The sequence below is a fragment of the Schistocerca cancellata genome, chromosome 4, assembly GCF_023864275.1.
Source record: "Schistocerca cancellata isolate TAMUIC-IGC-003103 chromosome 4, iqSchCanc2.1, whole genome shotgun sequence".
In the NCBI taxonomy this organism is placed as follows: domain Eukaryota; kingdom Metazoa; phylum Arthropoda; class Insecta; order Orthoptera; family Acrididae; genus Schistocerca; species Schistocerca cancellata.
In genome coordinates, this window is record NC_064629.1 from 205,836,813 (window position 1) to 205,860,376 (window position 23,564).

The 23,564-nt window shown below is 37.6% G+C and overlaps 1 protein-coding gene across 1 annotated transcript in view; it reads right to left on the bottom strand.

Annotated features, from left to right (window-relative positions):
- Positions 1-720: 720 nt before the first annotated feature.
- Positions 721-23,564, bottom strand: part of LOC126184658 (F-actin-capping protein subunit alpha) — a 47,309-nt gene continuing 24,465 nt past the window's right edge. Inside the window, exons 4-7 of the mRNA XM_049927138.1 lie at positions 22,528-22,699; positions 20,809-20,987; positions 16,483-16,633; positions 721-4,584 (exon numbers count right to left, since the gene is read on the bottom strand). Of these exons, the coding sequence (XP_049783095.1) occupies positions 4,381-4,584; positions 16,483-16,633; positions 20,809-20,987; positions 22,528-22,699 (706 nt within the window). The 3' untranslated portion in view covers positions 721-4,380. The remainder of the gene's footprint in view (positions 4,585-16,482; positions 16,634-20,808; positions 20,988-22,527; positions 22,700-23,564) is intronic.

Sequence of the window (23,564 nt, forward strand, 5' to 3'; positions counted from 1 at the left end):
TGTGTGTGTGTGTGTGTGTGTGTGTGTTTCAGTTGACTGAGACTGCAGTCACACGCGCGAGTGGCCAAAAGCTTTAATCGTGAGAATTTTTTTGGTGTGCCTATCTGCGACTCAGTATCTCCACTATATGGTGAGTGGTAACTTTCCTTTTCATAATATTGTTACATTCTATCCTGGATTTTCCATTCTTTAAGTATGTTCTACCAAGAAGTGACGGAAAAATCTATTAAAAAATGGTAATATTTTGTGTTTGTGATGTTTCAACACCCTGTGGTGTTTCTACTCCCTGTATTTAGGCCTTGGTTTTACATAAATTATAGATTTATTCTTTGGATCCTACAGCAGAATGCTTAAAGTCTGGAAATGAAAAAGAAGAGTTTGAACAGTGTGTTTCAGATGAAACATGACCAAAATTTTAGGACAGAATGGACAGGTAAGGCTTACTGCATCCCAACAGATATATTCCACGAATTCATCAGAATTTCGTTCATACTTTTGCACAACAGTTCACTTGACTATTATCTAAATGAACAAAGGTGTTCACAGAAACTACTGCACTTTTTCTATCTTTTAAAATTTAAAGTGCTGCTCTCGGCCAGAGTATAAGTAATTACAACAAAACAATTCATTATTAACTTGACAGCCATGCTACAAATATTTACAGAACTGGAAGCCTGCAACCACAAGAAAATACATTAAAAGAAGTTAGTGACACAGTAGTTGTGTAAATGTGCTTTATTTACTTTCTATAGTTGCACATTTCATTTACTAAAATGTCTTACACAGATGAAATGAAAGGCCCATGTTTTAAGTGCTTACAAAACGTGGAGCTAACAACGATTTCAACTTATAACAATGCCAACATAATTCCATTATTCTGGAAAAATATTAAAATTTATGAAAAAAACAAGTTGTAAAATGTTAATGGATTTTTTTAAACTAACTGATGTACTAAAAATAGTAAGAAATCTTCACATATAAACTGAAAAATAATCATTAAAAAGTAATCCACGAATACAAGATTACAACTAATCTTTTATTTCAGAATCTGTCCATTCACAGCGGTCACTCATTTTTGCCCATCACCACATAAAAGTGGCTATGAATACAACACACTTCCCATAAAAATATTCAACAAACTTCAGACAGCTTTTTTTACAAACATCAAAACATATATGCAGCTTCCTAAATGTCTGAATGATATAGTCATTAAAAATAAGAACAAATGTCGATCACAGAGACAGAACCTGGGACTAAGGCCAAATTTTAGCCTATCATTCCTGTGAATCCACAAAATACTTTATTCTGGGAAAAACCACTGCAACATTAATAATGTTTCACACAATCAGTGGAAGGAAAGCAAATTCAAATTGTGTTACCAACATGAAATGCAGCAGCAACCTACATGATTCAACAACAAAAATATGTCTGATACTTAACACAGTCTTATATTTACCTTCACTAAACACAATATTTCAATGCTGTGTCACCAACACATTTTAAACAAAATCAATGTGGCTGATGTTGGGAACAGTTTTAATATTTGACAAAACATGCCACAAGTACATTGGACATAATTCATGGATTTGTGTAGTTCTTAAATTTACAATTAAAAGCTTGTTTTGTTAAAAAGTGAATTACAATTAACAATTTCAAATAAAGCATGATCATATGATGACAATAAATATGAAGCTTCATGAAGAAATATGTAATGATTGAGCGAGTGTACTAAGAAAAGGACATTTAGATGATAATATTCTTATAAATTCAACATAACTGTCAATACTGATGAAAAACTGATTAATAATGTTATTAAACAATACACATTACACTTAAATAACATTATCATATTGTTCAATTACATTTTCTTACAATTAATTGCTCTAAGCTGCTGCATTGAAGGAAAAAAAGTAATGACACCAAGGACACAACTTCAGAACAGTGTGCTTTTTTGTACTAGTAACAACACAGTTGTGATTTACATGATCAGGCCCATATGTAGCAAAGTGACTCAGTTGAATTGGTGCTGAATGGCAGTTTAAAAAACAATGTGATCATAAACCAAATGTAAATGTAGTTCATACAGTGACGAACTTTAAGTCATTTACAAAACCAAATTGCAATGAAGGAGAATGACACACCTGTTAAGCTCATGTATCTCAATGCATACAACATATGAAGCCTGAACTTGCAGACAGTTTAAATAAATCTGTCTTTACCCCTATATTTTTGCATAGTTATAACAACAGCAGGTAAACAACAATATTCGATTTTGAACTGCATAGGCATCTAAGCATAAGCAACCATTTCAAATACTTCAATTGCCTATGCCAAGGGTACAGGTTCAGTAAGTCCACCAGGGCGTACAACTTAAAACTTAAATAAAAGAAGAAATATAACCCATACTGGACATGGTATATTTTTGTATTTTACTTTTTTCTAAAGTAAAGCCTTAGTTGTTATTAATGGTATTTATCAACTAAGTACTGTATGCAAAAAGTTTCTGCCAAAGTGTAATATATATAACATTAACATGGCAGCAATACTGCACACATCACAACACAGTCCATGGGATGCAACTAAATGACTTCACCAATTTATCTCACTTACAGATCTACACGGGATCTTCTTCTTAATTTTAGAACACACATCTGCTTGGGAATTACTTACTACACTATGTTGCAAGTTCATACTAACTTCAATTCAGACAGTGTCTGGCAGAGAAAAATTTCAGTTTATTGTGTCCCTTCACCAGAGATACACCATGTGGAGAGAGAGCTGCTGCACACTGACTGTGCTCAAAGCAACAGATTTGCTATTTTTTTTTTTTTTTTTTTTTTTTTTTTAACACCTTATTCAAGTAGTAGTCTAAGGAATTTCCTGTGTATTTTCAAAACTTGGATGTGTAAGCCAAATTATGCATGTTAGATGATGACCATAGTAAACAAAGGAATTAACGAGTAGGTAGTGCAGATAGCAATTTTAAATTGCATTTAGCTATGCTGTTACGAGTTTTAAATAGCAATCATCACAGGGTATGCTTTTCTATTCCCAGATATGAGATGCTATTATATGATGTTTAACAAATCATGAGTATGCACCAGCATTTTCACTACCTGACAACATAATTCACTGCTTGAAATTGGTAATGGCACAGACAAATCCAATTTAAGGGGACTCTATTAATCATAATCAATTTCAGGTCGCGTACAATGGAATATCTGACAACTGATGCATTCACCTCCCCCCTCCCCACACACAAGTGTACAACTTTACCTCCAAGAGAAACACTGGTCTAAGAAATGGAATGAATAAAGGACATCTGTAGTATGAACTCTGCCAGAAATAGCATACACAAGTGTTAGATCATCCAGTCATGCAAACTGTGTAACAATGCAAACAAGAAGTGTGAAATGCGTTCACAGATAATGAGGTCTCTGCTGCGTTTGGATGAGAATAAACTCCAGGAACTTTGCTCTGGTATTGTAGGCCTTCACACCAGGATAAGTTATTTTCTTGTGAGATTTTGATGTAAGAGCTCATGGATTTGATCCAACTAGGATCAAGAACCATATAAGATTAGGCATCAAGTATAATGATTTGAGAACTTGCAACACAGTATCGGAATTTTACAACCTCGAGGGGGTCTCACTTTAGATAACTATGAATGTCAAGATGTTTGTTTTCAATGAACAGGATATATTTCTTCTTTACTGAACCTCTTGCATTCATGAAAAATGCAGTTTGGTTCCACATTTAAATATAGGCCACTGTCTCTCCTCCCTCTTTTATTGGATGAAGTGTCAAGTTAGCTTTATTAGGTACTTTTTACACTTTATGTTTGACATCATAGTGATTATGGTTCTTTGTATTAAGATGGCAGTCACTTGCCAGATGTCAAGACATAATGAAGGGCAATGGTAAATAATTGAAATGGTGCAGTCATCGTAAACGGAAGTTTCATTTCATGGTACATGAACACTTGGCATTTCAAACAATTCCATGTATATACTCAGCAACAATAAAAATTTTTCAAAATAAAGTTAGTTGCATATCATACATGGAATCATCTCCATGCTATGCTGTTATTTTCTTGCAAATTAAAGCAACCTTATATTGCTGTAATATGTTAAAGCTCAATAACACAAACTCTCTTCTTTTTTAGGAAACATCAGTAGAACATTTGAAGCCAAAGCTTCTTCAAAATCAATATATTATGAAAACAACTTGTATATATAATTTTATGATTTCGCGCATTCAAACATGGTGCACTGCAATGGCAAATCGGACGCCAGCTGATCTGCAAATAAATGCAGATTCAAATTTTTGCGAACACCAAAAAAGCTATCTTCTCTTTGTGTGAACTAGAAAGTAAAAACATCACTGCATTTTTAACTCCTTTCCAATACTATATGAAATGATTTTATTCCAGTCTATTTTTGTTCGTGTAACTGGCAACTGTCGGCGAAGTGCTTTAAATGTTGTGTCAGACATAGTCTGATAGTTTTCAGATATGGCTGCTTGATATTCATTTTCTGCGTCTTCCACAATGCGGATAAAATCCTTAGCTGTTTGTTGCTCGGTCTGAAAATATATAAGAGTTGATGAGAATAGTTTGACAAGAGGGAGGAAAAGGGTGATAGCTAAACACTCTGAAAACATGAACATAATATTTATGGACATAAATGAACATATTTACTTATCAACAGGAGCCCATGTTGACAGATATTTGCAGCAGTTAAAGACAAATAATCTTGAGATTTAAAATTCAGAATCCTTCAATAACTACTTAAGGCATAACATGATAAAAGTGGAAGAACAGAAACGATTTCACAGATCAAATGAATCATGTAAAACACACACACACACACACACACACACACACACACACACACACACACACACACACACACACACACACACACAGAGAGAGAGAGAGAGAGAGAGAGAGAGAGAGATGAAGTTCTGTGTAAATGACAAACAGAGCAACCAATTTCTTTTCTTGTCTCTACAAAGCCATAACCAACAAAACAACAAAGGTTTATATGAAAAGGTACAACTTCTGAAGATATGAAACAGTATTACATTTAAATTATTTATTTGTCTCTCATTACTAGCAGAGACAGCTGGATTTCAGTTTTACTCTGTACGTAAGCTTTCCACACCATATTTACAGTATCTTTTTTATTTATCTTTATTATATCATTTATTGTATCTTGAAAATATCAACATGGATTGCTTCTTGCATTATCACCATAATCTAAAGCTGCAAATAATTAAAAATTTGGCACTGTCGAAGTAAGAAATACATTTGTGTTCTCAAAATCTGTGGCACAGGATGTAGTACACACAGGGTGATCCAGAGTTTAATTAGAAGTTAGTCTACTTATTGTTAGGTGACACACTATTTGACTTGGAAAATATGAAACTTCATAGAACACAGGAAAGTGAGCGCTGGCCTAGGCATAACACTTGTGTTTAGTGTTACAAGGATTCATTACAATGATATTCCGTCTTCTCTCCTTTGAGCTGCAACCAATATAAGTAAAACAACATTGCTATTTGGTAAACATTGTAGCAATTGTTCCTGCAGACCTTGCATAGGAAGTTCAGCTCAAGGAGCAGATTGTCAGGATTGATAGAATTCTTGCACGATGTACCAATGTTTGTAGCACATCACACTTCTGTGCTGGCTGATGATGGATTATGAGAAGCAAGTAGATTGTTGTGTGCAGGTTTTCTCAAAATGGAAATCATTTCGACTGTGGCAAATGACGACATTGAGGAAGGGTAATGCTTCATCTTTTGCTACTTCCATGGTGAACTGGACTGTTACTGTTAAGTCGAAGACAATTTAGCTAAGTTTTTAGTATGGCGTTCACAGTAACCCCACATGTGGAATGAGGAAATTTGCCAGGTACTTCACCAGTGGCATACCATCCTACATCTTTGGTAGAGCACAAACAATAGGAAGTCTAGATGCATGAGGGAGAAGAATCGTGACCACTTTGTCTTTCAACCCAAGAACACTGAAGAAACTGAAGTGTCTTTCTTATTATTCTCAATTTTGGGTTGTGTGGGAGTTTCTGGTAAGTATCTTTCTCCAACAGCATGCAGATCTCCATATCATAGTCTGCAAATTTCATAATTACTGTGTGTTGCACTTGTGAACAGGAAGAGCCATAATACTTCCATCACTGCACTTGGCCCTGGTCACGTTGGATGCTGGAAGCTTCGCTTTCATGAGAATAGCACTAGTTTCACACCATATTTTATCTGCTGTTTAACTGGGCAACTTGCAGACTGACTGTTCAATGCCACTTTTTATTTCATAGACAGGGATGTCTCATTGGGAAGCCATGAAGTTAAGTCCTTTCTTTAAGTGCTGACACTGCACCCGAGTCTATGTCTCTCGTTGTCAAATTTACAACGATTTGTTCTGAGGATCTGTGGTCTGCACAGTGTTATTGTTGTTGTTGTTGTTGTTGTTGTTGGGAAAGTCAGATGAACTTCCCTTTCTGCTTCTCTGCAGTTCATTTTTGTGAGGTCACTTGTTGGGAGACTGTAGCCTTGTCAACCAAATCCCAGCGCAAAGCTGTGAGCGTCCTAGATAGCTGCAGATGCAAGACCATAACACAGCAATTAACTCAGCTGCTGCCTCATGTTCTGTATCCTTTCTCACAATAGGGCAAAGATGGCATGACAAAATATCTTCCTTGAGGCAGTAGTGTTCATGTGGTGGGATGCTATAGCAAATCGTAGAATAGTCGTCTTGCCAGAGTAGCACACTACAAAGGCTAGCAAACTCAAACTCAATAAATTAGACTTCTTGAATTGCAGCTTCCCCAGACATTCATGCTGCACCAGCGGGACGCAATTTGCAGCTGTTTGCTAATGATGCTATAGTGTACAGGACAGTGTCACCTGTGAGTGATTGTAAGGGAATACAGGATGACTTAGACATAATTTCTATTTGGTGTGATACATGGCAGCTTGCTCTAAATGTGGTAAAATGTAAACTAATGCAGATGATGTTTGAACACAATATCTATTAAGTATCTAGGCATAACAATGCAAAGTGACACGAAATGGAATGAGTAAATACAGTCATACGTAGGGAAGGTGAATGGCTGATTTCAGTTTACTGGGAGAATTCAAAGTGTAGCTCATCTATGGAAATGAAATCCCATGCTTCTTGACAAGAATGTAGGAGAAAGGTGCGGGAGACCTGCACCGCCGTACCAGGCAAGGTCCTAATGGGGGTGATATTCTTCACGGGTTTGCAGCCGGATTATGTCGTCGTCCAGACACAGTATTTCGGCGGACCAGCTGGCCGCCATCTTCAGGTGAGTTAATGCTCGTGCACTGCCTCGCCGGAACTGAATTCCAGCCACAACGACAGAAACCTTTATACACCACGGACAGGGCACCGTGCGTGTGCGAGATGATGGGCCGCGCCTCCTGGTGGCAAGGAGACATGCAGCGTGCTGGTGGGAGAAGACGGCAGAAACAATAAATCGCAACAGCACTAGTTGGAAGAATCCAGTGATTGAAAAGAAGACCGTTGTTGTTTAATGTCAGACAAAACTCTGAATCCATATCTAACTTGGAGGAAAACCTTTGTCCCTGTTAATAATATTACTTGATAATCTAATTTCAATGGATTCTTTAAGAACGCATTCCCAATAGCGAGAAGCAGGAGAGATCAATTGTGTCTTGTAATCTATCATCCTGTGTCCTTCGTTAGGGCAGTGTTCTGCCACTGCCAACTTCTCAGGCTGTAACAACTGAGTGTACCGATGATGTTCCACACACTGGTCCTGAATAGTTCGAATAGTTTGACCAATATACTTCTTTCCACAATGACACGGAATTTCATAAACCCCGTGCTTCCTCAAGCCCAAGAAGGGCTCTAGTCTTGGCCACCGGCATAAAAACACTTTTAATATCATATTTTCTTAAAATTCTTGAAATTTTGGTTGATATACTTCTCGCAAAGGGTAAATAAGCAACAGCGTCAAAAGTATCCTCTATTGGCTCGCATGACGGACCACACTGTATAGCATGGCATATTTGTTGTTCCGTATACCCATTCTGTTTAAAAACATTAAACAATCTTCAAATTATCAAGTTCCTCTTTCAAATGTTCCTTGTCAGAAATGGCATAAGCTCTTTTCAGCAGAGTCTGTAAAAGTCCACTACATTGGTGTAGTGGACGACAGCTCGTCGCACGAAGATAGTGGTCAGTCCGAGTACGTTTGCGATACGTACTGTGTCCAAAGGTCCCGTCGTCCTTTCTTTGAACTAAAACATCAAGAAATGGAAGTTTACCATCACTTTCAATTTACACAGTAAATTGAATACTCGGGTGTAGACAATTAAAATGATCTAAAATGCCATTCAAAGCATCAAGTCCATGTGGCCAAACCATAAAACTGTCATCAATGTATCTCAAAAAACACTTTGGTTTAAGAAACGAAGTTTTGAGTGCCATGTCCTCAAAGTCTTCCATAAAAAGGTTGGCGACTATGGGGGAGAGTGGACTCCCCAAAGCCACTCCGTCAGTTTGTTCAAAATATACATCATTAAAAAGAAAATATGTTGAAGTCAACACATGACGACATAACTTTGTGGTTTCTTCATGGAATTCGATTTTGTCCGACATTAAACAACAACGGTCTTCTTTGTCACTGGATTCTTCCAACTTGTGCTGTTGCTGCGATTTATCGTTTCTACCGTCTTCTCCCACCAGCGCGCTGCATGTCTACTTGCCACCAGGAGGCGCAGCGCATCATCTCGTGCACGCGTTGTGCTCTGTCCGTGGTGTATAAAGGTTTCTGTCATTGTGGCTGGAATTCAGTTCTGGCGAGGCAGTGCACAAGCATTAACTCACCTGAAAATGGCGGCCAGCTGGTACGCCGAAATACTGTGTCTGGATGACGAAATGATCTGTCTGCAAACATGTGAAGAATATCAGTAGCTACTACGCCAGGAAAGTGTATGAAATCACATCCTAATGGGGGGGGTGGTTTTCCATTGCCTTCCACCGACCATGATGAGGATGGATGATGACGACGACAACTATGGTGGTGGTGATGGCGGCGACGACGACTATGGTGATGATGACAATATTATATTCCAACAATGTAATGTAAGGCGGCATCTTGTCTGTGCTGTCCTTACCTGCCTCTATACACAGGGTGTAAAGACTGTTGCCCTGGTCAGTACGTCCTCCACATCTCTCACCCATTGTAAACACCTGGTCATGTTCTGTCGACAGACTCACACGTCGCCACTCGTCAGCTACCGTGATTGATAACCTCTAGCACAGGGTTGCAGCAGCATTGAATAAGCTACTTGGATATGTCATCTGAACTTAGTTCGACTTTATTCCAAACTGGGTTAGAGCCGCTGATGCTTGCAGATGTAGGAGTTCCCACCCTGTATACCCCCAAATGATCTACAAATTTAAACCTCTCACTGGATACACACAGCGAGTAAAATTACATTATTTTCTAGTCTTCCTAGTGCTAGAACTTTAATGGCCAGTAGGGTATGTGCATATATTCTTATTGTGTCTTGGTGTAGTATACGAAATGAGTTAATTCCTTTTGTAATGACAAACAAATTATTCTTTGGTGACTTCACATCAATACCAACTAGGACTGTTACTTTCTTTTCACTGAGGTTGTTTTTTGAAGAGGTTTCCTTCCTTTGCTCCTTGTTGCCGGGTTAGCTGAATGGACGGACTCCTTAACGCCCTATCATAAAATCCTAAGTTCTAATTTTTATTATTTTAACAGAAACTAATGCTCTGGGTATACTCTGGCAACTTAGGTACTGACCTTTGAAAAAATAAAAACTGGCTTGTATCTGTTTCAGCACTGATATCTGTTTGGCCACTAGATAGCATCCAGTGCTACTTTTGTATCCCGGCTGTCATGTTTTGGTTGAGGTGGTTGCTATTAGATATCACTTTTACTGTATGCAGCTTTGGATACTAGACAACAAAGTGTGTGCTTTCATCCTCTGTCCTGTACTGTTGTTCAGGCAGTGCTTTCAATCTCACACTGCATTTAGCAGCTCAAAAAGTGAAGAAGAATGATTTACTTCACTAGAGAATGGAAGCAATGACAGTTTGTCAGTTGACTAACAAGTCCTCACCAGTAGTATGAAGTAATTATACACGTGCCTCCGTATGAGTCCTAATGTCTCGTATCTTATCTTTGTGGTCCATACACGCGATGTATGTTGGCATCAGTGAAATCGTTTGGCAGTCAGCTTCAAATGCCGGTTCTCTGAATTTTCTCAATAGGTTTTCTCGAAAAGAACGCCACCTTCCCTCCAGGGATTACCATTTGAGTTTCTGAAGCATCTCTGTAACACTTACGTGTTGTGGGAAGCTACTGGTAACAAATCTAGCAGCCCACCTATGAATTGCTTCTACATATTCCTACAATCTGACCTGGTACCACCAGTAATACACAAAGTTCAAATTACTTAGCAACTTTCATAACAAAGATTTACATTACACTTATTTGACTTTTTAATGTACCAATTTTACTGTAGTTATTTAATTTTCTTGATAACTCTCCCACTGATCTGCAATAACATTATCTCAATCTTTTATGAACAGATGATAAATTACCATTCCATTGGATGCTATAAGATTATTTTTCCTTGTTTATTTTATCCCGTAAGTAGAATGTTTCATATACTCTCTTATGCATCATGTGTGTTACTTTAAACACAAATCTGTCCTGAAAATAATAATATAACACCTTTGTCTCTTCATTTTCAAACCAACAGTTCTCCATTTTGCAACATCTCGTAATCAGAACAAAATGTTTCAAGTAGCATTTTCACTTTTCTAGATACAGAAATTTTTACATGAATTCTTCAGTCAATAATCTGAAATGTACAGTGGCAATTACCTATCACCATCCAATAGCAATTTTTTTTACCTTCACTTAATTGTGTCACATTACTGCATTGTGATTTCTGTTTATTATCCTTATATTTATTCATTATAACTGTCTTACTGATAATAAATTTTAATGCTGTATATATTTCCTTTTTTACTGTGTTTACATATACAATTTGTAGTGCATACATGGAAACTAAGAGGTTGCACAAATGAATCCCAATCATCAGACCATGACAATTTTGAATTTGCCTTTAATCTAGCCTTCACCTCTCAATGATATGAGGTGTCACATGGAATAGTTTGAATTTCATGTTGAACAGTATGTCCCCTTTTCCTGGTTGGGTAACTGGGGTAGATTAGGGACACAGAAGTCACTGAAGTGGCATCCAATGATACCTGGCCACTGAGACACAAAATTATCACCATCATTAGTAATGATTGCTGTAGCTCCAATGTGTCCCGTCAATCATACGGCCCAACTGCTCTTCAGTCGTATCTCGAACACTGAGAAGTCCTGTCAGTACACACACTGGACAGTATTAATTCTACTTGCTTGTTCTGCACACTTGGATTTACACATTTATTAACATAATGATCATATGTATCAACTTAGAAACATGTACTACATTGTATTACTAGGGACATGAAAAAATAGTTTTGGCCAATTTTGCTGTTACGTTTTACCGATTTCGGTGTTATTTTCTGTCAATTTTAGTATCTTTTCCTCCGATTTTGGCATTCATTTTTGACAGCTTGTTTTTTAAGTAGTGTGCATTCCTAATTTTGTCTTAGTTTTTTTCAGTATTACATTGAAAATGAAACTGTACCAATCAATTAGATTGTATTTATTGACATCACAAATCATATTTACATACATTGTTAAAAAAGAAATCATTTATATTGAATCCATTACACTTTATCAATTACAGAAAAAAGAGCTTTTCGACCATACACCGTCCAATCTTTTTAAAAGAAGGTATTGCAATAATGGCAAAGTTGTTTTCTGAAACTTTATGCCAAAGACCTGATAATACTTCATTACAAAGAAACAATTGCCGGGAATCTGAATTTGAACATGGAACACAAACTGCCCTCTGCACAACACCAGACATTTTGTGACAACCTCCATGTATCCTGCTGGCATGGCAAGTTGCTTTTCCACTAAATTATAAAGGACTTTGACCCCATCAGATTATCTTAACACAGCTGAAACCTGTCATTCTAGATACATGTAATAGACTCTTTGCCATGTCAGCATTAACACAGTTCAATTGTTCCATGGCTGAAATGAGAACCTAGAGTTGTGAACACAAACTTCAGATATACACCTGTGGCCATAAGGGTCGGTCAAATTTGAAGCTGCAAGCCAGTGTGTTTCAGTGTTTTCTTCACATCTGGCTGAAGAGTAAGTCCCTTTGTGTATCTCAAAACCTTACTGGTTTAATCATCAAAAATTCATTTTCCCACAGTGATACAGAAGCCTTCATTCTTAACTTGGAGTACAAGGTAATGTTTTCTTCAGGTATGTCAGATTTCACGATATTTGTGCGGACAAATAGTACCAAAAATGATGTGGTATGAAGAGATTTTTAACATCATGCATCAGTTAAACTTCATATTTCCATAGTATGCAAGCATCAGTGTGAGACTCACCAAATGCGGCACTTTAGTTTCATGAACATGCAAAGCAACATTGTGCCAAGCTCGGTTTGCTCCTATCAACCAATCACAGTATCAGACATGTGATTTAATGCAAACATGTTTCTGAAAGGGTGGGGGTGGGGGGACAAAAACAAAGATTATTTATTTCATTATCCATTCAATATTACTTTCACTGTTTTGTGATTAAAGTTTATGGTGACAACATGATCTGTTGCATAGGGTGGGGCCCGTATTAGGTTGAAAACAATCACCTGTAACATTGATTTACAAGTTTGAAAAAACTTAGTGCCATATTTGGTGATTCTTTACATTTATACTTTCTTATTCCAATCACCATCTTCTTCTGCTATTCCAGGGGTTACACCTAAAGACTGTTTCAGACTCACCATATTATCCTTGGTCTTCCCACACTTCTCTTGCTCCATTGTTTATAATGAATTGCTAGTTCAGGAAGTCTCTGTGCTTACATACAAAATATATGTTCTCCCAATTTTTCTTTGTATTGGATTGCCTTTTGGGTCACTGGTTGCATACTTAGTCTTCCCTTATTACTTCATTCCTAATTTTGTTGTCCTTAAGTGCAGCCTTTCACAGATCTTAGAAATTTCATTTCGGATGCTTCTAATTGCCACAAATCTTTAGTTCTCAGCACCCAACTTTCAATCCTATATACGAGGGTCATTCAATAATTAGAGAGACAAATTGGTCTGGGGAAGAAACTGTTAATAGGGTAAGTTGGCATCACTGGGCTGAGCCCTGATCAGCTGATGTACCAACACTGTTTTGTTTATAACCTTAAAAATACATTTTAAGATGGCAAGTCCTCTTGAAACATCCACATTACTTTAAGAATGTTCTGTTATTTGATTTTTACTTGCTGACGGTGACAAACCAGGGAATATATACTGTGGAATGTCTAAAATTTATGGTGAAGGCTGTATGAATTGTGCAAATTGTTACAAGTGGGTAGAGCAGTTCAAAATTGATCACGACTTAGTGAATGATGAACACCATTCTGGTGGACCAGTTGCAGTTTCAACTCCCTCACTTTTAAGTCGAACTGATGACATTATTTGTGCCAACCGCCGTGTGACTGTGGGAATGATAGTTGATAAGGTCCAAGTTAGTACTGGTACAGTTCATAACATCTGTAACAAGCGAAACATGTGCAAGATGGGTCCCAAAGGAGTTGATACGACTACACAGGGATACAAGGTTGACGGTCTGCACAGAGCTAAAGGAACATTATGAAAGAGAAGGTGAGAAATTGCTCAACAAAATTTTAACTTGTAGTGAAACTTGGGTTCACTATTGTGAGCCAGAATCAAAAAGACAAAGCACGGAGTGGAAGCACACCAACTCACCTGTCAAGAAAAAATTCAAAACCCAAGTATCAGCAGGAAAAGTCATGTTGACAGTGTTTTGGGATGCTGAAGGTCCAGTTTTTTGTGATTATCTTGAAGAGCAACATGCAATGATCAGCCAATACTACTCGGATATGCTTTTAAACAAGGTGAAGCCACCCATGAGGAAGAGACATCGTGGATCTCAGAGGAGAGGTGTGATTCTCCAGCAGGACAATGCATGTCCTCATATTGCTCAACTAACCCGTAAAACCATTGACAAAATGGGATGGGAAGTACTGCCTCATCCCCCTTACAGTCCTGATTTAGCACCTAGTGATTTCCATTTGTTTGGTGCACTGAAGGAGGCATTACGTGGGAAGAGGTTCCAGGAAAACGAGGACGTGAAAAAGTTTGCGAGAAATTGGTTCAAACATCACAATAAAGAGCTCTTTGCAGCTGGAATAAAAAAGCTTGTAGCCCATTGGAACAAGTGCATAAATGTTCAAGGGGATTATGTTGAAAAGTAGAAAAAGTATTGTTTTGTAAAAATAAACGCTCTTTTCTCCAGACCAATTTGTCTCTTTGATTATTGAATGACTCTCATAATAAAGCGGCAACTGCAATGATTTTATAATATTTCAGTTGTCTCTCTTTCCATGTTTATGCTTGTTAAGTATTCCCCTCACTGTGTCACATATATGCCGACAAGTATTAGTTTTTTTCTGTATATCCATATCTTTACCATATGAAATGTCACCTCCTAAATACTTCAAATGGGCTACCCATTCTATTGGTTTATTGTTGAGGACTATTTTTGTTTGTATTGGATGAATACCTAAAAAGGAAATGGTTTTAGTTTTATTTATCTGTATAGTGACACTTTTCTTATTTAATTTATGTAAAGCCATTTATAATTTATTTTTGTTTTCTTGTATGATAACTTCATCATTATGAATATCATGCCAATATGTTTATTCCTCCTAGTATTTGCGTCTTTTCCATTCTTTGATCATATCATCTACATAGATATTAAATAATGTTGGTAACAAGCCACACTCTTGTTTTACTTCCCGATCTACTTGTATTTCAGGTGTTAACTATTTACTGGCATCAGTTCTAATTCTGGTGTTCATGTATAGGCTACAATGTAGTTCATTTGACATCACATCTAGAGCCATAGTTCTTTGCGCAGGAAATCAACTGTTATTTTAAGTTGATATGCAATTCTCAGAGTTGAGAAAAAAATTACTGATATTGGTAAACTACTATCTTCAGAATTACATGGACACAGGAAATTACCAAATTTCATGTAATGTCGGTAAAAACTGTAGATTTCACATTATTTTTCACTTTATTGTTTACACAATCTTTTGCTGCCACTATATTCATGGGCATGACTCCAGGGGGGGGAGACAAAGAATTGACACCACTGAATGAATATATCCAAACTAATTACACATTCTATACGCTCTCATGAATTAACGATTTGCAACATTTACTAATGTAAATCAAGTCTACTTACATTATTCACTAAAAAGTCTATATTCCAAGTTTTCATGAATTGTGTTGGTATGGCTACAAAGACGTGAAGGACTAAGGTAGATAAGCATGAATCTTCTTGGTTTTGCTTACATTTGAGGGGTTTGGCCAGGGGGCAGATGGCTACCAAACACTCAAGCAACAATCACTTACAGTCTGGTGTCGGTAGTAAATTCACAGTCAGTGCATATGTCAAGAGGAATTGCTATGAAGAGAGCTCAAAGCAATTCACAAACAGTCTGTTTTTAAAGGCAAAGGAATGATAGCAACTAAATATTTATTACAATGTGTGTTCCAATTTACTCAACTTTACCACTAAAATGGAATAGAATGCCTGGTTCATAAGAATTTAGAGACTTTTTGCAACTGATCTAAACATAGCATGCAGCCAATTATGTTCACTACATGTTATATTTCTGATTCTTTCCTACAAACAGGTTTATTATAAACTAGCAATATACGTGTAGTGGCTTTGCACATATTACTCAGTGAAGGAAAACTATGGAATGTTAATGTCTGTAGGGTATTCTTGTAAGGCAATAGGTTTCCAGGGTTGTCCACGTTTTAGAAGTACTTCAAACAATATATTCTTTTTACTGGCAGATTGTTTTCAATTTTTTAAACTGGTTTTAATTATCAAACTAATGCAGTATTTAAAATGTAGAGGTCTTCATCTGTTACTTTTACACTCAGTACTCATAAAACACCTTTTAATCTAGGCTTAAATTGTCTTGCTGTAAGAGTAGAAACTGCCGTTCTAATATATGGTCTGAAGCAGTATGAATGCTCCAAAATGGGATTTTAGGTCCTAATTTTCCTACTCCCCCCCCCCCCCCCCCCCCCCCGAGAGGATCTCCCGTTTGGATTCCCTTGTGATCTATATCCCATCTACTGAGTCTCGCCCCCCCCCCCCCCCCCAAAAATTTAGTGCTGGTGACACCTTTGACTGTTTATTACATACAGAATTGAACAACCTACAAGCAATAGTGGTAAAAAAATTACACTCACGCTAATTATGAGGGATTCCTTGACATCCTTGGAACTAACTAGTTGAACATTCCCATCTTCATAATAATGCACCTGCACTTTCAGCAGGCCACGTAACTCTGCTGTACCAGAGGTAAATGTGACTGACCACTGTGATCGCCACCGTCCATTCCTGAAATAATTTCCAGATTATTACAATTAATGGTTGCTGTTAATGCTACACATTATAAAATGTATTACTTGTTATAGCAATAGAATTAAATTCAAAATGCCACTCAAATTTCTCATTATGCCATCTCTGTTACTATGAAATAGTCTACACTGATCTGTTTCAGATTGCTCGCCAAGGGCAGCCGGGTGGTCATGGACTTGGGGTGGGTAGGGATGGGCAAACAACTGACATGCGGGCAGTCTTGCATCAGTCTTCACACACAAAGATCTTCACTTAAAACTTCCGGGCTGATAGGCCGTGGTCGATGTATAAAACTAGACCCTGACATTTCGTCTCTGACTGCGGGAGACATCTTCCCAGGTACAGCGACGAACTGCTGTTTGTGCACACCACTTCTGCACAGACAGATAGTTGCATTTGGACAGAAGATGTGTGCAAATCTGGAAGACCAAGCTGGAGGTGTGAGCAAAAGTGCTCAAATCTGTGAGCACCAACCTCATCTGCACAGAAAAATCTTACTATGTGGACATGAGTTTGCTGCAAATCTGAGATGCAAAACTTATTTGCCTCAGCTGTTTGTTCAGTCTATTGTTTCTTTTGTCTCTGGGCACAATGAATTTTAAAAGACAGATACATGTCAATACTCTAGGGAGTTCATTGCTGAATTTGTTGTTGGTGTCACACGTTTGTGGGAAACTAAGAGCAAGGAATACAGCAATCCAGATAAGAAGGCAGATGCTTATAATTCATTTAATAGAGAAATTACTAGCAGCTGACGCTACAGCGAAAAGGGGTGTGGGGTGTGTGGGTGCAGCTGTGGACTGTTCACTGCCAAGTAACAAAATCTATTCGATCTGAAACTGGGAACAATGAAATATATAGACCAAGTTTGTGATACTTTTACCTCTGCTTTCTGAGTGATGATAACGACAGTAATCATTTCATGAAACAGAGATGGCACAACATGTTGATAACCAAAATTCTCAATTTTGCTTGCTTTGCACTTAGAATGTATCACATTATGCAACTGTATAGAAAAAACAAAGGGCCCTATTTATTCTAAAGAAGAGTATAGTCAGAATATTGTGTTAAGCTGATAATGGAAAGTCTTGCAACAGCGCCTTTACGGTATTTGGTTTACTTCTAATGTACCACGTGGTTCATAACAAGAATGAATTAGAGGTGACATGTAGAATTCATTACCACAACCCTAGCAGCAGAACTTTCCAGAGAGACTATGAATCACTGTCTAGAGTTTGAAATGGAGTTTTATACTTTGGTGCAAAAGCATATAACAAGTTCCTGGTGGAATTGAGGCATGGAACAAAGTTCTGACTCATGAAAGAAACTAACCAACAGTTTGTTGCCCACACCAATAATATCTGAGAATATACTGAATTTCAAACATGTTTAAAACACTCAGAATTGAGGTACCTCATTTGGGTTCATGAAATTCTCCTCATGGAAGGCGTAAACAGCTTCACATGTGATTTCACTCAATTCTCACTTTGAAATTGCTGTAGAAAATTCTAGATCCTTGCAGCTTCTTCCTACTTCCAGGAATCAATGTAACCACTAGCCATTAACTTGGAATTACTCTCTCATATAAGAATTTTTCTGTGTTATATGAGGAATTATGAGTGTCAAAAGATAATTGTTTCCAAATCCATCTGCAAATAAGACTTATGGCAGTCGCTGGGTTTGCCTTGCAACTTGCCAAGAAAACTTCTGCATGAAAACTACTTTTGGTTCTGCAGCCACTGCCTGGACCATTTTCTGTTTCTTATATTTCGTATACTTTTTTTGGACCATGGGTTGTGAACACAAGCCTTAACAGAATTTCCTCCATTAAAAATTTCAGAGTTTAGTCCTTGCTACTGAAATTTCCTTCATAGACTGATGGGTGACATGAGCAGTAGATAACAATTTGTGTTGTGTGGACATACAACATTTGCAGCGATTTATTGTCAACACAGATATCTGCGCAGACATATCATTGCATGCAGATGGGCCTTGTAGCATAGGTGATCATAGTCTGTTGACCGAGCACAGGTGGTCAGCAACGGCCAAGCAGATCACGAATGCGCAGAAAGCATGCAATTTGGCTGTTTAGTGGCTTGCCTACACAACCAGTGCCTGCCCGCAGGTGAGCTGAAAGGCACTCGCGGGTGCTTGTGCCCGATATGGCAGTGCTGGAACGGCCTGCTTTACACAGTTGTGGAAAAAATTAAAATCCCTCAGACAATGTTTCAATATTTTTGTCATTTTATGAAAATGCAACCAATAATATTGACACCAGCCAACTGGTTACCACATTTCTGGATTTTCTTTCACAAATTAATAACAAACAATATTTCACCTATTTCTACATCTCTAAAAATAAATTGGATGTACCCCTTTTTACTTTCAGATACGAGGGCTGATAAACACACTGGAGAGAGTAATTTTTATTGGCCTGGTTTACATCTTTCATCATAGTAATTTAAATTACACTGGCACATTAACATTCCAAGACCTATTTTTACACAAAATATTTTTGTTAAAAGTTTAATTAAGTAGGTGGTGGTGGTGGTGGTATTAGGGCACATAACAATATGGTTATTAGTGTCCTTGCTGAATATGGGTATTCACTGAACTGTGCAAAGAAGTCTTTCTTCAAAAGAAATAATACTGAGACGGAGACAGGCATACACTGAGGCAACAGCAATCATAACATACCTACTAATATCGTGATGGATCTCCTTTCGCCTGGTGTAGCAACTTGACACGGCATGGCCTCAACAATTTGTCGTAAGTCCCCTACAGAAATGTCTAGCCATGCTGCCTCTATAGCCATCCATAATTGAGAAAGCATTGCTCATGCAGGATTTTGTGTATAAATTGACCTCTCAATTATGTCCCATAAATGTTCAGTGGGTGGCCAAATCATTCATTCACTCAAATTATCCAGAATGTTCTTCAAACCAATGGCGAATAATTTTTGCCCAGTGACATTGTGCATTGACATCGATATAAATTCCATCATTGTCTGCAAACATGAAGTCCATGAATGGCTGCAAATCGTCTCCAACCAGCTGATCTTAACCATTTCCAGTCGATGATAAGTTCAGTTGGACCAGAGGCTCCAGCCCATTCCATGTAAACACAGCCCACACCATTCTGGAGCTGCCACCACAAGCTTGCACAGTGCCTTGTTCAAAACTCGAATCCATGACTTCAAGGGGTCTCCACCACCACACTGAAACCTTACCAACAGCTCTTACCAACTGAGATAAGGACTTATCTGACTATGCGACAGTTTCCCAGTCATCTAGGGTTTGCCCAACTTGGTCACAAGCCCAGGAGACATGCTGTCAGCAATGTTGTGCTGTTAGCAAAGGCACTTGTGTTGGCCATCTGCTGCCATAACCCACAGACACCAAATTTCACTACACTGTCCTAATGGATACATTCGCTGTACAACCCACATTGATTTCTGCGGTCATTTCACACAGTTTTGACTGTCTGTTAGCACTGACAACTCTATGCAAATGCCACTGCTCTTGGTTGTTAAGTGAAGGCCATTGGCCACTGCACTGTACTTGGTGAGAGGTAATGTTAATTCGCACCATTCGGTCACAATCACATCGGAAACCTTTTCACATAAATCGCCTGAGTACAAATTACAGCTCCACTAAAGCACTGCCCTTTCATACCTTGTACATGATACTACCACCACCTGTGTATGTGCATATCACTATCCCATGACCTTTGTCAGCTCTGTGTATATTAGCAGTTTTTATTTCACTTATTTATTTTGTAAATAACAATGTCAACATATAGGGGGGCGAGAAAATAGTCCTTCCAGAAGACACCTGCAGAATGAGCTGACCAGCCTCCTATCCCCCCCCCCCCCCCCCCCACACACACACACAAAGTGGAAGTACAAATGACAAAGATGTTGATCAATTCAGTTTAGCGCAATATGAGACAACTTTCATACATCAGCTGTATTTGGAAACATACAGCAATGTGACTACTTTAAGATTCGGAGACAACAGCCTCAAAGCTAATGAAACTAAGAACACAGAATAAATCGAGATCACTTCTATTCTTGCTCATCTCTAATAAAATGTAAGTTACTCTACCATAATTGTGTGCAAGACCTCATTCCAATTGAAATAATGGTTACACACCAGTAATTTTTGGGCTGGAACTGATGATCTTCTATACAAGCTGTGAGTGTAATTTCATCACCATCACTTTTGCCGAAAACACTACATACACCGTGTTTATAATGGCTGGCAATGTAGTGGCTGAATTCTGCATCCAAGGCCGCTCTCCAAGGTTCAGATACGGCATCTGGTTCCCAATGCTTCAAAAGTAAAAGTATGAAGTATTAATAAATGTTTACAACTGGTTTCATAATCATCGTAGAATACAGAAAAACCTGAAAAATGATAGAAGAGACTTAAGCTTGCTACTTACAATATCTCTGTTTTAAAGCATTTAAAGTGCCAGAAGTTAAATATCTTAGGTTTCCAAGAATACAGAAGAAAATTATCTTTCCTTTTGAAGTTACTTTTTTGTGTTATCTGCTTCTGAAATCATGCTATAGTATTCAAACAGATGAACTTTGTGGCCCATTAAAGTAGTTTATTAACTTTCACATACTAATTGCTGTAGCACTTTAACATTGTTGGACTTGCTTTTGCCTCTGATCAAATACTTCTATATGTATTTTATCCACAATGACTAAGATTTATATTGTGTACAGCATTTTCTTTTGCAATGTTGAGGCATACCACATTTCATCTTTTTCATTTCCAGAAATTAGACAACAGTGAGAGAATTTAACAAATTTTTTGTCCAACTTCCTACATGATTTATCACTGCTTTATCTATTATTTTACTTAACTTACACCCACTTTATTCAAAAGAGGAAGAAGATTAGTGTTTAATGACAAATGACAACACAATCACTGGAGAAACAGTACAAGCTCACACTGGTTGAGGAGGAGGAAGCAATTTGGCTGTGCCCTTTCACAGGAACAATTCCAGTATTTGCCTTAATCGATTTAGGGAAATCGTGGAAAACCGAAATCAGGATGGGCAGACTTGGATTTGAACCAGCATCCTCCTGAATATGAGGCCAGTATGCTAACCACTGGCAACACCTAGCTTGGTGTATTCATAAGAAGACTGAGAACATTCCATTTATCAGTAATTGGAATGTTATAGTATTGTCATACTAACTTTCTGGACAAAAATTAAGGTAATATAATTCAGATCACGTTTGGCACAAACTGTGGATCAGTTCCCCATTCACACCTTAGCTAAAATTTCATTTCACAATCATAACAATGTGATAAAAATAATGGATTACAATGCCTCTACAAGCTGTTACTCTAGTCACAATTAATGACAACTTTATTGGATTTTTTTACCTTACTCACAGGGAAAAAAATATTCACTACTACTCTTCAAGGAACATCCTCTGCCACAAAGCATTGCTTCAATGTAGTGTTTCAGTAGAAAATCACATTATGTTTTATAATTATACCGAAAATGAAGGCCGAGATTATGAGTAATTAGAAAAATATCTCACAAATAGCTATAATTAAAATAGTCCTCTCTCATATTAATTTCTAAAGCATGCACTGAATATTTTATCAGTTTTTGAATCAATACACTATTTCCTTAAACCAATCTGGTGACACTGTTACAAACAGGGTAATATTGTTAGCAATAAGTTGAATAAGTTGTAGTGATTAGGTTATAAGTGCTAGAGGTGGGCTGGGATGGTGGGGAACAGGCTCTCCAACTTATAGAGGGAAGAAAAGGACAAGTGGAGGAGAAGGTGTAGGGGAAGATGGACGAGAAAAAACAGAGGGGATGTATTTATATATAATTACCTGATAGTCTGATGCTTCTTTTCTCAAGTGATCATATCTGAAACTCTGTCTTGATCTAGGATCATAAAATCTTGAAGAACCAAGGTCATTATGTTCAGTAATAAGGACTGCCTGTTCAGATCCTTCTATTTTCACTGGTGTCAGCTGATCCTTGTTGTAATGAGCAAATGCACTGAAAGGAGAGAGAAAGAATGAAAATAGCACAGTATAAGCCAACATACTTAATGCAGATTTTATGAAGAATACATTATTGATACTAAAGTTCCAATTCAAATTAAAATGATAATGAAAATAAGAGAAAACACGAGTGTGTTATCAGGTATGGTTGGACCATGTCTTGTTGCTTGTATTTTCACTAAGGCCACAGAGTGTCATGCTGGATCTTAAAGAATAAGGATTTGCAATTGTAATTAGAAAAACAAATGGCTGCAGACAATCAGTTAAAAGCAGTCTCATTGCCTCACTCACATGGCAAAGTGGTAGCACCATCACTAATTGAAACTCAATAATGTATGTTTGCCATCCAAAACTGGCCATTGGTAAGCTGTAATATAGAAGTGAGGCTCTATACTACATACTATATTTAATAGTTACATTTACCAACTTTTAATTAAGAGCAGGAGAAAAAACCTAAGAGATGTGAATCAAGTTAATCGGTTCCACCCATCTCCCAGAAAATTCCTTAAAAGATAATTGTGCTCACCACTTTCGGTAATGAAAGAGAAAGAAAAACTAAAATCCAGCTCTAAAGTTGCAACAATATACCATAACAAAGTGATAAAAAGTTAATTACATAGGACGTTGTGACATACATTGTTAAGCCAACATCCTAAGCACTGTCCAGAACTTTTACATATAAAAAAATTACAACACTTACATACAAAAAATTACAACTTGCTATTGTAGTAACCCGCACATTACAGAACAGCTCCCACACTACCATGGCATGTGTCCATATGAACGCTTGGAGTAGTGCAACAGTTGGGTGCTTCAGGCCTCCACCACAGGCCGCCAACGTTGGTCTGGGGCTTCTATCG